The sequence below is a fragment of the Macadamia integrifolia genome, chromosome 4, assembly GCF_013358625.1.
Source record: "Macadamia integrifolia cultivar HAES 741 chromosome 4, SCU_Mint_v3, whole genome shotgun sequence".
NCBI lineage: Eukaryota > Viridiplantae > Streptophyta > Magnoliopsida > Proteales > Proteaceae > Macadamia > Macadamia integrifolia.
Window position 1 is genome coordinate 14503299 of NC_056560.1, and position 16524 is coordinate 14519822.

The following is a 16524-nucleotide window of genomic DNA, read 5'->3' on the forward strand; positions in this document are numbered from 1 at the left end:
ATTTAAAATGTGTTTTAAATAATTATGGCTGCAACTCCCCCATTCCTCTCCAGACAGTGGAGAGGACCCAGATGCTAATCCGATTAGAAATCCTTATCAATGTCTAAGTAGTGGATTTATTGCCCGACACACCTAATGAGAGAGAGAGAGAGAGAGAGAGCATATTTTCTATGAAAGTGCACACTTGATAGAAATTTTTAGATTATGTCTACCTTTTCTCTTTTGCTAGAAGATTATTTCATTATGTCTACCATGAAAGAGGTAACATGCTTAGAAAATATTTACATGTCAGTGTTCAAGCCTTGAAAGATTTTCACCAAATAAGATTCTCTAGAAAAAAAAGAAAAATCTTCCAATGTCTTTTTTTTCTTTATGAAAGAAAACATATTGATGAATGTGAAGAACAAATGGAGTCATTATTACAGAAATTTCTTTAGCCGTCAAAACAAAAATTTTCCCTCTTCACATATGTCTACACATTTCTTTAGCATTCATCAAAACAAATTTTCCTTTTCTCTGCATATGCAAGGATGGACAATAACATAAGGGAGAGGGTTTTGGAACAAGTTCTTTGCCATTCTTTGATGGGCTCTTTTGACCACCCTTCCACCACAAAGTTTTGAGGATTCATCCGTTCCTCTTCTATACACCTCAATAGTGTATATAAGTTGTCTTCATAAGTAATGAAGGAAACAGCTAGATCCTAGTGGTCTCCTCCTCCGTTCCTCCTTCATTCCTTCTCCCATCCCACCAACTAAAGGCCTTGTGGATTACTTCTCCCTTCCTCAAGAGATAAGGGGATGTTGTTGTATCAGGCAATGGATCCTCAAGTCTACAAGTCTACAAAGCTTGGTGACATTACACTTCTCCAACAAGTAGTGATTGAAGATTCTAGCCGACTAATGAAACAAACTCCACAAAAGAACACAACCCTTCATGTCGCTGTGAAGTTTTGTCACACAGAGTTTGTGAAGGAAATGTACTCTGCGCTTCTCCAATGCTATACTAGTCTAGAAGGGGACATGGACTACAGCAGAAGCCTATCTCTTATCACACAGGTGAACTTAGAAGATGATACTGCCCTTCATGTAGCAGCCAGAGAAGGGCACGCTTCCATAGCTCAATATCTAATTGAAAAGATTAAGCCTTGGCCTTTTGACCATGATGTCGAAAGTGGAAATAGTAGTCCAGTTGTTCCTAAGAAAATAAGGATGAGAAAAAAGAGCTTTCACACAGCCCTGCACGAAACTATGCGTAGAAATGACCTTGAGATGGTGAAGTTGCTGACTGAGGCTAATCCTGATTTAGGGCATCCCAACTACGATGCCGATGTAGAAGGACATGGGGAATCTCCACTCTACCTGGCTGTCAGAGATGGACGCTTAGATATTCTCAACCAAATCTTTCTCATTTGTCCATCTCCAGCTCACAGTGGACCATATGGTCGGACAACTTTACATGTGGCCATCGTCGAGAGGAGGCTAGGTATTTAATTCTTCATCTGCAGTCTGTACTTTACTTTTATCGAGTTAGGATTAGGTCCAAAATGATTCTTGTACAGTGTTTGATCTACACTTGGACTCTACAAGAATGATTTTCGTATGAAGACCTGATCCGATTCCACTTTTATCCTGGGTTGGGTGGTGACATTGCTATTATTTATTTGGGTCTTTTCTTTTAGCATCTATATTAAATTAATGGTTTCCTATATTGTCACCCTTCCAAAAAAAAAAAAAAAAAAAAAAAAAACAAAAACAAAAACAGATGTCGTGAAAATACTATTGGAGAAGATGGGTGAAGTACTTGTGAATAAATCAAATAACAATGGAAGGACCGCTCTCCACTATGCAGTATCCAACAGTGCCTTCCGGATAGTACAACAGTTGCAAAGAAGAAATAAACCTTCCTGTGACCTCAAGATAGTACAGCAGTTGCTGGGGCATGATACTTCCAGTGCGTATAAATTGGATAAAGATGGTCTCTCACCACTTCACATAGCTGCTTTTGAATCAAGCATTCAGGTATTTCAAGAACTCATCAAATGGTGTCCAGATTCTGGGGAGTTGTTGGACAAAAAGGGTCGAAATGTTCTTCACTTCGCTGTGATGAGTAAAAACATTATGAAAATCAAGTTTGCCTTAAACCAAGTAGAGCTTGAGGAACTTCTAAACAAGGGAGATGATGATGGAAACACCCCATTTCACCTCGCAGCCACACTAGACTCTCTCTAGCACGTTAGACCTTTTTGTTCAAATAGAATAGTAGACGTAAAAGCGACGAACAACAAGGGTCAGACAGCTACTAAAATTTTTCAATCGATTCAGGAAGGAAACACAAAACTTACTTTGGTGAGGCTTTCGTTATTTCCTCTATCCACTTCGTCTTTTTCTCTCTAAAAATGCTAAGCTCACATATTATTATGTGGGAGTCCGGATCAGGTCCTGGTATGAGAATCATCCTTATACAATGCTTAATCCGGAAAATTTTTCCCTGCTAGCTAGGTTGCAGCATGGCAACAGCCAAGGGAATGGAATCCTAGGGGCAAGTTTGAAAGTATCCACCTTGGGTGAATTTTTCCACCCCTACCCCTGAGATTCCATTACCTTGGCTGCTACTAGGGGTTGCAGCTACTTGGTTGCAACCCAGGTAGCAGCCAAGTTTCGTTTGCTTAACCCATACATGAAATCCACTTATTCTCTCTTTGTAAAATAGATTTTCATATTAAGTGGATTCCATAAGTAGGAGAATGGTTATTGTACGAAGATTTGATCCAAGATTATTATGTGTGTTACAAGCCAATTAATCATGATTCCAAAGGTGTAAAAAATTATATTATATTCTAATTCAAATGACCAATTAGATAATGACCAAGTGGCCCAAGTAAATCTCCAAGTGTTTAATTATGGAAACTAATCTTTATATTTTGCATTTTTTTTTTCTTATGTGAAGATGCATCACAACCTATATATAAGACTTTATGACCTCCCTCTACCCTAATGTTGATTCCCATTAATTAATAATTATTGGTATTTATTGCTAAAAAAAACCTTAAAAGATAATAATAAATAAATAATTCAATTGACATGCAGAAAGTCATTAATCCTATAGATTTTTTTTTTCTACCAACTGATTAATTACTCCTATTAATCAAAATTCCATATTCTTGTTGCAGTTATACCAATTATTGATGGTTCACATTTTTTGGCCACGGCATGCAATAAATGTAAGAGTAGAAAATAAATGGATGATAGGAGGAGGAGCATATAAGGAGCAAATATGCAGTGACCCCCTGCAGTATAAGGTAACAAAAAGCCAAAGAGAATTGGGAAAAACACTCCAAATAGTATTATATCTGGATACCCCCTGCAGTTGCTGGCGATTACTTTTATTCTTCATTTTTTAAAATGGGTACATTTCTTAGATGCTTCGCAATTCTCTTCACTTTAGTAGCATTCTACAAGGGCATGAGGGCAATATTATCAAGTTTTGACGTAGTCCTTAGCCAATCCGCTACCGTTTCTGCTTTCACTTTTTTATTTATGCCATTAGTTTATTGTTTACTTGCATATATTGTTGCTACTTTATTTCTTCTCAGGCGTTCACGAATCGAGTCCTTAAAGAATTTGAGTCTTTTATTGATTCGTATTTTGATTTTATATGTGGCATTTTCGATGTGACATATTCTCCTTATCAAAGGAAGAATTAAGAAAATGTGTTGTAGTTTTATTTGTATATTTTTATGTTGGTCTAGTATTTGAACAGATCGGAGTACTACTGTATCGTACGTGTTGTCCTGAATCTTCTCTTTTAGTGAATTACCACTCTACTTAATTTGGTTATCCAATTAATAAAGGTTTTTTCCATTACAATTGTTATTCTCCATCACACATTGACTTAGTCAAGATTTGTAACCACACAATTTCTCATAATTATGAAATTTTTACCATATTAATTTCCTTTTCTCCTTGAAGGACTTCCCTTTACGGGGAAAATGTTGGGTATGCTGGCATACCGTATGCTACCACCTACAGTGTCTATCTCTCTCTTCCCTATTTTTGAAATGACCCTTATATCCTTCCTGAATGATACCCCATCATGTGCCTCCATTGGTCCTGCCTACTAACTTACCGTACCCTAGTAGCATGCCTATCCCTCTCCCTTACATATATTATATTAAAGGGTAACAGAACCCTGTCTGCTTGTGCAGTCATTGTGCTAACGCACAGGTTAATGGGAGGTTGTGCAAAAGCATATGACTGGAGGTAGCATTTTTTCTTCCTTTTATATTTTTTTTTGCCCGCCTGTGTCTAGGCGTATACACACGCAAAGGATGTGGATAAAGCAGATAAGAATGAAAGGACCACTCTCCACTATGCAGTATCCGACGATGCCTTCCAAATAACACAACAGTATGTTGCTAAGAAGATGTAAGCCTTCTGGTGACCTCAAGATAGAAAAGCAGTTGGTAAGACATAATACTTCCAATGCGTATAAATTGGATAAAGATAGTTTCTCACCACTTCACATAGCTGCTCTTGAATCAAGCATTCAGTTATTTCAAGAACTCATCAAATGGTGTCCCGATTCTGGGGAGTTGGTGGACAAAAAGCGTCGTAATGTTTTTCACTTTGCTGTGATGAGTGAGGATTTCAAGAAAATCAAGTTTGCCTTAAAGCAACAAGAGCTTGAGGAACTCGTAAGCAAGGCAGATGATGATGGAAACACCCCATTCCACCTTGCGGCCACAATAGGCAATTTCGAGCTAGCTTGTGAAAATTTTCTTTCAAATAGAAGAGTAGACATAAAAGCGATCAACAACAAGGGTTAGACAGCTATTGAAAATTTTCAATCGATTCAGGAAAGAAACACAGCTTTGTCGTCGGTGAGGCTTTCATTATTTCCTCTATCCGGCTGCTGTCTTTTTTCACTCGCAAAAATGCTAAGCTCATATATTATTATGTGGGTGTCCGGATCAGATCTTCATACGAGAATCATTTTTGTACAATGTCTAATACACATACACACCTGAAATCTACTTAATCTCTCTTTTTACAGTAGGATTTCACATTGAGTGGATTCCACATGTACAAGAATAGTTCTTGTTCCAAGTTCTACCAAAAAGTAAATAAATAACTTAATTGACATGCGGAAAGTCATTAATCCTATAGAATTTTTTTTTTCTGATTAATTACTCCAATATATTAATCAAAATTCCATATTCTTGTCGCAGTTAAACCAATTATTGAGGACTTGTATTTTTTGGCTTAAAGAATTTGGGTCTTTTACTGTTTGGTATTTTGTTCCTTCGATATGTGTCATTTTTCGGTGTGAAATATTCTCGTTATGAAAGGAAGAATTAAAAAAAGTACGTGTGTTGTCCTGAATCTTCTCTTTTAGTGAATTACTACTCTACTTAATAAAGGTTTTTTCCATTACATTTGTTATTCTCGATCACACATTGACTTACACAAGATTTGTAATCGCACAATTTTTCATAATGAAACTATTACGATATTAATTTCCCTTTGTTTCCATTCCAATTGTGACGTGAAAATTACATATATTATATTAAAAGGGAAGAGAACCATGTCCTCTTGCACAGTCACTGTGCCAAGCACTGGTTAATGGGAGATCCACCAAGGCATATGAGTGGAGAAGCGTCGTTTTTCTTTTGCCTTTGCCTGCTTGTGTCTAGACGTATACAGCGCAAGGGAGCAGGGTTCTTTTATTCATTGTTGAGACACTAATGCCCTATTAGTATTGATTATTTAAATGGTTAATCTATTTGTAACCAACCTCAGATTATTGTAATCGGCCTCATTTAACCACCTGACTTTATTTACCAATTACTTAAGATAATAATTTTCTTCGTAATTACCTTCCCTCCTCCCTCTCCCTCTCCCTCTCCCTCTCCCTCTCCCTCTCCCTCTCCTCTCTCCCCACCTCCACCCTCCCCCCTCCCCCCTCCCAGCGGCACCCCCTCACTCACCGCTGAACTCGGACCACTCTGCAAGCGTGATAATTAGTCTGTCCACTGAGACCCATGGCCCAATTTTCTCCTCAGACCAGATCCAAGTTCTCAAATTCGACTTAAAATTCTGATTTCAGGTTCAATTGATTTTCACTGTTGAACACGAAAGTCAGAGGGTCCCATTGGAGGAGAGCATCATGGGAGCAGTTCCATAAACAAAGAGAGAGATTAAGAAAAAAAAAAAGGCATGGAAGCAACTGGTAAATGGGATATGCTTTTCGATCCATGGTTCTAAAATTGGGATCGTATTGATCAGTATTAGCCTGATTGAATAATATCGGCTTTGATAATTTGATACCGATTCAATAGTAAAATATAAATGTAAAATGGTAATAAAATTAATTTTTATTAAAAATTAAGATAGATCTGTCCGATATAATGCAATTCAGGATGATTCAAATATTTATCGACTTTGACTGATCCCCAAGACGGATCACAAGTTTTATAACCTTGCTCAGGACTCATGCCTATGTGTTTCTGGTGAACATGACTTCTCACTACTGTTGGGAGGCAATAATAAGAGGAGAGGGGGAGCGTGGGCCCAAAGACAGCGGAGCCGGAGTTGGAGAAAGTCAGGAAGCCAGGAAAACAGGAAGTATGGCATGATTTGAAGAGGGAAATGAAAAATGGTAATAAATTTTCATTCTTAGCTCTTTAAAGCAACTGACACGTTAATTTATAGGTGAGAACATTCTTTGAGGCATCCATCATGAGGGAAAATTTCGCTGCCTCTGTGTCTGGGCACAAAATCGCATGATCAGATAGCATTCTCTCTTTCTCTCTCGTTTTGATCATGATCAAAAGGAGCATTTCTCTTTCTACTATTTATTTCATCATCTACAGCAATGTACTAGGCAGTGATTCTCTCTGTAGCTTGAAGGCTTAGAAAGTGGTTCTCTCTATAGCTTGGAAGCTTAGAAACATGATTATTGCTTTTCAATTGACTATTTTGCCTCATTAATCTTACTAGTTAGTGTACCCATTGTACCTACGAAAAAAAAATGGATTTACAGGAAGGAAAAAAAAAATTTCTCCATTTGATATACCAAGTGAGTAGGATTCTTCAATCTGAATGTTGTCTTTTCTTAGTTCATTTTGTAATATTCTTCATACTTTTTCATCATTGAATAGTAATTATTCAGTACCTCAATCTCTCTGTGTGTGGAGGGGGGGTGTTGAATACATGTGTTTGTGGGAGTGTGTAGGTGGGTGAGTGCATGTGTGTGGGGGCAGGAAAATTAACTTGGCTTGATTCATCATTTGCCCCTGAATCATAGTTCTTTCTGCCACCAACCATCTCTAGAAGCAGCATTCCATAACTAAACACATCGGATTTCTCAGTCACTGGACCATAATTCTTCAGCCACATCTCCGGCGCCACGAACCCTGGAGTGCCTCGAGCCTCCATTAGCGAAACATGCTATGATCTTTATCAATCATCTTATATAGCAAGCCCGAAATCGGCAACTTTCACTGTTTAATTTGCATCTAATAACACAGTGAGGCTTAATGTCACAATGCAGGATCCTACTTCAACAGTCTTGGTGTAAGTACAATATCCCCCTAGCTGTTTCTAAGGCTATAGCATACATTTGGTTATAGCTTAAAGGTTGCAAAATTCCATCATTGATCTCTCCTTCTATTTGGTTTCTTCTTTTGTAGATGTACTTATCCAAGGATCCATTCTCCATGAACTCAAAAATTAACCAGAGCACGTTTATCCCCCTTGAGCACAATAACCCAACAAATTCACCAAGTATTTGTGGTGGATATTTAATTTTCAACCGTTGCCACTTCATTCATGAATTGTTTCTGGCTTTGTTTTGATTTTAGAAGCTTTATAGCCACTGATAACCCATGTCGAGGAATGATCCCTTTATAGACACTTCTGTATCCTCCTTCACCAAGTTTTGTATAAAACTTGTTAGTGAACTTACTATATTTGAGAGTAGGAATATCTCTTTGGGGATATATTGGAGATTGCTTCTTTCTTCTTTTGGTCTTCCTTCTTATATTTACGGCAGAAGACCAAGAGGATCACCACTGTTGTTGCACGGCTTGAAATCACATGGACCTGCACAACATAGATTAGAGGCTGGCCCGAAGGGGACTCCGGGACCAGGCTCCGATGCTCAAGTCAGATCTCATGATACTCAATCCATTTTTGTATTTCAGTCGATTGAGAGTCTTACCTCTAGGGCTGGCTGGGTGCCCTCTTATATAGATGATACAAATCTTCCTTATTGGTTGAGCAGCTCAAATGTGCGCCCACGGGCCTTCCTCTTATTAGTGGGACTATTCTTCATGGCTGCTGACTTGGCCAGACGGTTAACTCAACTTGGGTTAGTTTCCCTCGACAACTAACCTGACCAAGGTTAGATCTTCTAATGGCTAACTCAACCGGGGTGAACCTGGGGTTAGGTAGCTTGGGGGTTAAGCAATCCTTCCTGACCATAGTTAGTGACCCGGGTTAGGTAACCATCTAATCCTGGTTAGCTTTCTTAAAGTAAGGTTGCAAGAGTGGGGACCTCCCTTGGGAGTAGATCGGGAGGTCAGGAGCCTCCCTTGGGAGTCGTTCGGGAGGTCTTTACTGCGGGGTGAGGAGCTCAACTTAAGTTCTTGTCATCGAGACTAAGGGTGCGACCACACAACCATTGACTAGTCAACAAGTGTATATATGGTATATCAACCACCATTGCTAGGAGGGCTAGGAACACCACCACCGAAGCAGAAACCGCTATATTGACCGAAAAATTGGTTGTAATGATGAAGGAAGATACTTACTAGATAGGTCAAATTTCCAAAAGAAGAAGTGAGCTAGTGAGATTATTGAAACTCAAACCAAGTACATTTAGATATCTCACATTTCCAATTTTTGGAGGGATAGAACCTATCAGAAAGCTTTTTCACAATTGAAGCTGTTAAGTTTGTTTCAAATTCTTGAGCCGTTTTGAAGATTGACCCGCTCCGATATATTTTGGTGGTGACCCGAATGGGAAGTTTTTTGAGATCTATGATGGAAGCAGAGGCCCAAGCCTGGAGCCCATCATTGATCTTGTATGGGGGTGCGGGGGCATATCGGATCGACCGCAACCCGATGGATTGACCCACGACTTAGAGTATATAATGTCCTGTTGCTTGTTGAGAAAGTCATTGTATTTTGGGATTTTTTTCAAGCTAGGGTTTCAGGGCGAGTTTTCTTACTACTGCTTGGGTGTAATCTCTCTTCTGCATAGTGAAACATCTTCTTCTTTGCCCGAGGACGTAGCACACCACCCTGGTTTGTGAACCTCGTTAAATCTCTGTGTCATGCAGATCTATTGTCTCTTTATTTTTTTTCGTATTTCTTGGTGTTTGATCTAACAGAAGCTCATAAAGATTGGTCATATTTCCAATTTCCATAGGAATATTGGAACCAGAGAGTGAATTTTGATTGAGGTGAATAAATTCCAGCTTGCTTAAATTTCCAAAAGAAGCCGGAATTGAACCATTGAGACTATTATTGGCCAAACTAAGCAAAGTAAGAGATCTCAAATTTCCAATTTCTGAAGGGATAGAATTTGTCACAAAGTTATTCCACAATAATAGATCATGAAGATTGGTCATATTTCCATTTTCCACAGGAATGGATCCAAAGAGTGAATTGTCATGGAGATCAAGACGGAAGAGGCTGGGGAAGGATGAGAAGGTGAAGTCATGGGGTGTACCTTTTATATCCAATATTGATTCACACCCTGCTTGAAATAGACAAGGGATTTATTTATTTATTTCTAAGTGGGTGAATTTATTATGAAAAATGCACTTGATATATTTATAAAGTACAAGTGTTGCAACCTAGTGGTCAAGTGGCTGAAACAGTTTCACGACATTCTCAAGATAAGACTGTATAATTCTTGTCCTCTTTTACTCGAAACCTCGCACATGTGAGAGCCTCGTATGGTATACTATTTTTTATCTTTTGAAATTCAAAAATCAGATGATTTTTCCATTCATTTCAGTACACCCAAACTCTTATCAGAAAACAAAAAAGACCCCAGTGTGAATTGAATTTTAGAAAGACGTCTTCTAACAAGAGAACAATGCTAAACAGCCTAAACACAGCTGTTTGTGTCATTTTGTCAAACACATGTTCTTTGCGATTTAGATCAAAACGACTGACCAATCCCAATTCTAGTCATTTAGGAATGGTCTATTGATTCTATTTATTTATATTTTATTTAGTTGGATTATTAGTTTTTAGGATCAATTCCAGCTGATTTGGTACGAGAATTCAATATATGGGAAAATTTTTTTGTTCTAGAATGACCACTGCTCTCGGACATAGGGACGCACACACCTCAAGAGAGACATAATGGTCATTTTACACCCTCTATGTCTGTGACACAAGGCCACTCTTATACAGAAAACTTTGTCCCATATTAACTATATGAAATTTGGTATTTTGCATTTGACACTTGATATAGCCAAAATAACCTCTCGGTGGGGGGTAATGACACGTGTCACTGTTAGGACACGTGTCCCCCACCAGACGAAGGGCCCAAGGAACCACTCACACCCGAGCACGCTCAATCACCGAGGCACGCCCGCAGAATCACGCGGGGTCACGTCGCCTGCATGAGGGGAATATTCTCCCAGATGGTTGGACGTATTCTAGTAGGACTCTAAGAGGGAAGAAGGGGAAAAAAACCCTAAGGCCGAAGAGCTATATAAGAAGGCACGGAAGAAAGGGGAAGGTAAGTTCTGAGACCCTCGCCATTACCCACTTATTAAACTGTGCCGCCGACCCTGACTTGAGCGTCGGAGGACTAACCCCGGACAAAGTTCCGGGCCTCCTTCGTCTGTGTTTGTGTAGGTTGGACTAGCGGGGTTTTTGGCAGCAACAGATTGGGTAGGTTGGACTAGCGGGGTTTTTGGCAGCAACAGATTGGCGCCGTCTGTGGGAACGACGGTAATGGTGGGGAGAACCTACAACCGAAGAAGGACGAGAGCGACGTCCAACGTAGACATGGGGGAAGAACCTTCAGGGGAGCTTCCTCCCTCGGTCGAGACTGGACGGGAAAGGGGTCATGATGACCGGGAAGTGTCCGTCAGATGCCAGCGGTCGGCTGAATATTCAGTACGGGAAGGCAGCGACCATCAGCCTCCCGCGGCCCAGGAGTACGTGACAAGGCAGCAGTTCGAAGACCTCCAGAACAAATATAACCGGATGGCAGAGACTATGAGGGAGGTCTCCAAAGCTGTCTCCCATAAGACCGGCGGAGCACCCCCGGGGACTCACGTCCAGTTCGAGAGGGCTCGAGAAGAAGACCGAAGCAGTACGGGATCGACGAGGGCCGGCCGCGATCCCCGAAACCGAGCAAGGGAGAGTCCCGCGCCCCGAAGTAGGACGCGACGCACCGCCAGAGACCCGCATGGGGATCAGCACCAAGGAGACAAACAGAGGTCCGAGGACTCGGGATTAAAGAGGATGATCTTAGACCTGAAGGACGAGATCAGAAAGGTGGCAGAAAACCAGACTGGGAACCGCGAGCCTGACCTCACCAATGATACGGCCTTAGCTGACGAGGTCATGAGGGACCCGCTCCCGGTCGGTTTTCGCCTGCCTAAGTACGACACCTATGACGGGTCGGGGGACCCCGTCGATCACTTGGAAGGCTTTAAGGTCGCAATGCAATTTCATCGCGTCTCGAAAAATATTATGTGTCGGGCCCTTCCATTGACGTTCAGGGGGGCGGCGAGGCTGTGGTATAACCGACTACCGACGAAGTCGATCCACAGCTTCAGCGACCTGAGCTACTTCTTTGTGAAGGGGTTCTCTAGTAGCCAGCCCCTCCAGAAGACTACGTTAAACCTAACCAACGTCAAACAGCAAGAAGGGGAATCGCTGCGGAATTACATGAAGCGATTCCAACAAGAAAAGATCACGATCAGGGGCCTTGATCCGAAGGAGGAGTTCACGGCCCTGCTAGGTGGCGTCAAGGACAAGGAATTGAAGAGGTCCCTGGCGAAGCATACGCCTAGAGATCTGACCGAGTTGAGGGCGCGATGCGATAAGTACATCCAGATGGAGGAAACCCTCCAGGCAGATGAAGAAGTCGAAAGGAAGGCGGCGAGGAAGAGGCCCTTAAGGGTTGATGATAAACCCATCGAAGAAGGAAAAAGACGAAAGTCCGAGCGCAGTCGGGCCCCCAGTCCACCGAGGAAGTTTGAGAGGTATGCACCCCTGAACCGAAGACGAACAGAGGTGTTAATGCAGATAAAAGATTCTCCAGATGCCAGGGCCATGAAGTGGCCAGGAAAGATGGGGAGACATCCCGAAAGACGCAATGTGGATAGATACTGCCACTTCCACAGAGACCACGGCCATGACACCGAGGACTGTTGGCATCTCAAGGGGGAGATAGAAGGAATGATCAGAAGGGGATACTTAGGCAGATTTGTAGACCGGGAGAAAGAGCTGGCTCCAGAAGGCACTGGCCGGAGAGATAACCGTCGGAGAGATGGTGCAGGTCGGTATGAAAGAGGGGGGCTCGCCCGCAGAGGAAATCAAGAACAGCGGAGAAACCAGACACCAGAGGGAGATGGACGCCGGCCTCGAGAGGAGAACAAGAGCCCAACAAGAGTTATAGCAACCATCTGTGGAGGCCCGGCCGCAGGAGAGAGTTCGGTCTCTGCCAGGAAGGCGAAGGCCTACGCGAGGAGCGTACATGTGGCAGAATGGTCGAACAAGAAGGCAAAGACGGGGACGGTCATCTCATTCTCAGACGATGATCTGGAAGGGGTACAGACCCCGCATGATGATGCCTTGGTCATCGCCATGACTATAGGAGATTGCAAAGTAAAAAGGATCTTAGTGGATAACGGCAGCTCAGCTGATATCCTGTTCCTCGAAGCTTTCCGGAAGATGGGCCTCGACGAAGGAAAGTAAAAAAAGGTCGAACACCCGCTGCAAGGATTCTCTGGCACCCCGGTGAAGGTGGAAGGGTCGATAGAGCTGCCGGTTCGGGCTGGCACCGGAGATCGCCAGGCGACGGTGATGATCAACTTCCTGGTAGTAAGCATTACATCAGCATACAATGCCATACTAGGAAGAGTCGGGTTGAATCTGTTAAAGGCCATCGTCTCCACCCCCCATCTCAAAATGAAGTTCCCAACTAAGGATGGCGTCGGGGAGTGTCGGGGTGATCAGGAGACGTCCCGAAGATGTTACGCCACTACCCTCTGGGGAAAAGAAAAGGCGGGTGAGACGCTCCCAATAGAGGATCTACGTGATGATGTCAGCTATCAACGGGGAGAGCCGGCCGAAGATTTGGTGCAAGTTGAAGCTGAAGAGGGAGACGACACCCGGCAATTCCAGATTGGGGCTACCATGCGAGGGCCGCAACAAGAAAGACTCGTCTCATTCCTGCGGAGCAACGCTGACGTATTCGCTTGGTCGGCATCGGATATGCCCGGGATCGACTGAGAAGTAATAGAACATCACCTGAACGTTAGCCCCATGAAGAAGCCGGTGCAGCAGAGGAAAAGGACGTTCGCCCCAGAAAGACAGAAGAAGATAAACGAAGAAAGATATTGCATTCATAAAAGCCCGAAGGCTAGTTACATATGAAGCCCGAAGGCGAAAGACTACAAAAAAGCCCGAAGGCTAGTTACATATGAAGCCCGAAGGCGAAAGACTACAAAAAGGCCCGAAGGCTAGTTACATGGCAAGGGGGTAGGCTGCGCTGAGAGCCGAGGCCACCTTAAGGAGCATCTGTCGGGTTCACGGCCTCGTCTTCGGCGGGGAGTGCCTCCTGGTCCGAACCCCCACGACCAGGGGTCGGAGGGACTTCCCTTTGCGGCTGGATCTCACCTTCCTCGCTGCCGCCTCCACCGTCGGCGTCGGCAACCTCGGTGGCCGATGGCACCGCCTCCACATCGTCGTCCTCAAAGACGAGGCCGTGTCGGCAAAGGAAACCCCAGGGTAGTGCCCGAGGACCCAGTCTCGGACCTCGGTAGCACCCATGGTGTACCCTGGGGCGATGGCGTTCGTGATCTCCTCCTTGAAGGCCTCGGAGACTCGATACTTCTCGACCCCTCGGACTTCGGCTTCCAGAAGGCGTGCCCTCATTTGCGACTTCAGCTCCGAGAGCTTCCGTTCGCACTCTCGGCGCTCGAGGGCTAGCTCGTACTCCAGGTGCTCCACCTTCTCGAGGAGGATGGAGCGCTCGTTGTCTAGGGAGACCTTCTCCCTCTCGCTGGCTTCGAGCTCCCGACTCATGGCCTCGGCTCGGAGGACCAGCTGACCCATCTGGTTCTGAGCCTGCACAAAGCACCGAAGGTTAGAGTAAAAAATATATACATATATAGCACAAGTAGAAAAGAGGACCGAGGCTTACCCCTGCCATGAAGATGCACGCCGAGGTGAGCAGCGCCGCCGTCCCTTGCTTCTGGGCTTCTGTGGCATCTCGGGGGAGACTTCCCTTCGTCACCAACTCTCTGGCAACCCGTCCGACGGTCAGAGAATCGTCTTCCTTCACCGACCACTCTGGGATGAACCCCACCTCGGCCCTCGACGACGGAACCTTCGGGCCTCGAGAGGCATTAGCGGACGGAGGGCCTTGAGCCAGACCGTCTCTGGGAGCGGCGAGGGCTTGGACAGCCTCGGCAGTCGACCCCTCCACCCTGGGCCTCTTTCTCGGGGTCTCAGAGGACGGGCCCGCCTTTTCTTTCCTTTTGGACTTCGGCTGCTGGGGGGCGTCACGGGCCTTGGCTTCCTTTATTTTTGCCTGTCTTGCGGCGGCGGCGGCCTTGGCCTCGGCTCTGGTAACTTGCACTGCAAGAAGACACAAGAGGTATTAGTACGAAGGACCGACACTCGAAGGAAGAAGACGAAGTCTAGCCTAACTCACCCGGGCTAAGCCCGAACTTGAAGAGGATGGCGTCGGACTTGAGGCAGTCGGCCTCGACTGGAGAACAGCCTTCCTGCCGCCTCATCGCCAACGACTCCGCATCTGCCCCGAATAGGGCAGGGGCGGAGTTCACATCCCGAAGGTCCGGGATGTCCCAGACCGTGCCGAAGGGCACCCCCTCGGTCGACTTCACAAAGAAGTACTTATCTTTCCACCCGTGGATGGAACTCGGGTAACCCTTTAGGAGCCGAAGGTCCTTTCGGGGGCAAAAGTAGTACCAGCCCGTAAGTCCCTTACAGGCCTGAAGAAGGAAGCAGCTTATGAAGAGTCGAAGGGAGAGAGGCCTCTTGTGCCGAACGAAGAAGATGACGAAGCTTAATGCTTGTCTCCACCCGTTCGGCGTTAGCTGGGTCGGGCTTACCCCATAGTGCCGAAACACTTTGGTGAAGAAGGGGTGGAGGGGCAGCCGAAGGCCTGCCTTGAAGGCTTCCTTGTACAGGCACAGCTCCTCGGGGTTCCGATAGCTGGCTCGGTCCGAAGGTTTGGGCAGACGGAGTTCGAAAGCATCCGAAACGCCGAAGGAGGCCCTTAGCTCCTCCAGTTCTAGTTCGTCCATCGTGGAGACGATCTTAAGGGCCTCGACTTCTAGGGGCTCCTGTGTCTGGGCTCGGGCGTCGAGCACCCTCTCCCTGAACTCCTCACCGTTGGAGCCACCCTTGGACCCCGACGGTGTGGCCGCTGACGATGAGTCGCGGGAGGAGGGAGAGTCGGTGGAATCCGAGGACATCCCTCGGACTTCCCCAGGACTCCTATACCTACGTCTTGGTCTCGACCTCTCGCCGGACGATGGGCTGTAGCCCGACGAGGAAGACATCACTTACTTGTTGCTAAGCTAGGGAAGAAGTGGACGAGGCTAGAAGGGGGTCCGAGGCCGAAGGTGAGCTCTCCGAAGGGAAAAAAAGAAAGGTTGCCCCACAAATGGCCCCCCACATTATATAGATGGAAGAATGGCGGTACGACTTCCGAGCATTAATGGCACCGCCACGTCAGGGTACGAAGCCTCGAGGTTTGCGCCCGAATGGACCAAGCAGGCCTAGCATAGCAGACGATCTCTCCTTCGGTTGGGAGTTCGGCTAAAGCCGAACGGACCTGACCGAAGGTCCCTCCTTCGGTTGGGAGTTCGGCCAAAGCCGAATGGACCTGACCGAAGGTCCCTCCTTTCGGTTGGGAGTTCGGTCAAAGCCGAACGGACCTGACTGAAGGTCCCTCCTTCGGTTGGGAGTTACGGACCTGACCGAAGGTCCTCCTTCGGTTGGGAGTTCGGCCAAAGCCGAACGGACCTGACCGAAGGTCCCTCCTTTCGGTTGGGAGTTCGGCCAAAGCCGAACGGACCTGACCGAAGGTCCCTCCTTCGGTTGGGAGTTCGACCAAAGCCGAACGTACCTGACCGAGGGTCCCCCTTTCGGTTGGGAGTTCGGCCGAAGCCGAACGGACCTGACCGAAGGTCCCTCCTTCGGTTGGGAGTTCGGCCAAAGCCGAACGTACCTGACCGAGGGTCCCCCTTTCGGTTGGGAGTTCGGCCGAAGCCGAACGGACCTGACC

General features: G+C 45.2%; 1 protein-coding gene across 1 annotated transcript; it reads left to right on the forward strand.

The window, feature by feature from the left end:
- Nucleotides 1-818: 818 nt before the first annotated feature.
- Nucleotides 819-1493, forward strand: LOC122076271 (ankyrin-1-like). The gene has a single exon (XM_042641593.1). The coding sequence runs from the start codon at nucleotides 819-821 to the stop codon at nucleotides 1491-1493; it is 675 nt and encodes a 224-aa protein (XP_042497527.1).
- Nucleotides 1494-16524: the final 15031 nt, after the last annotated feature.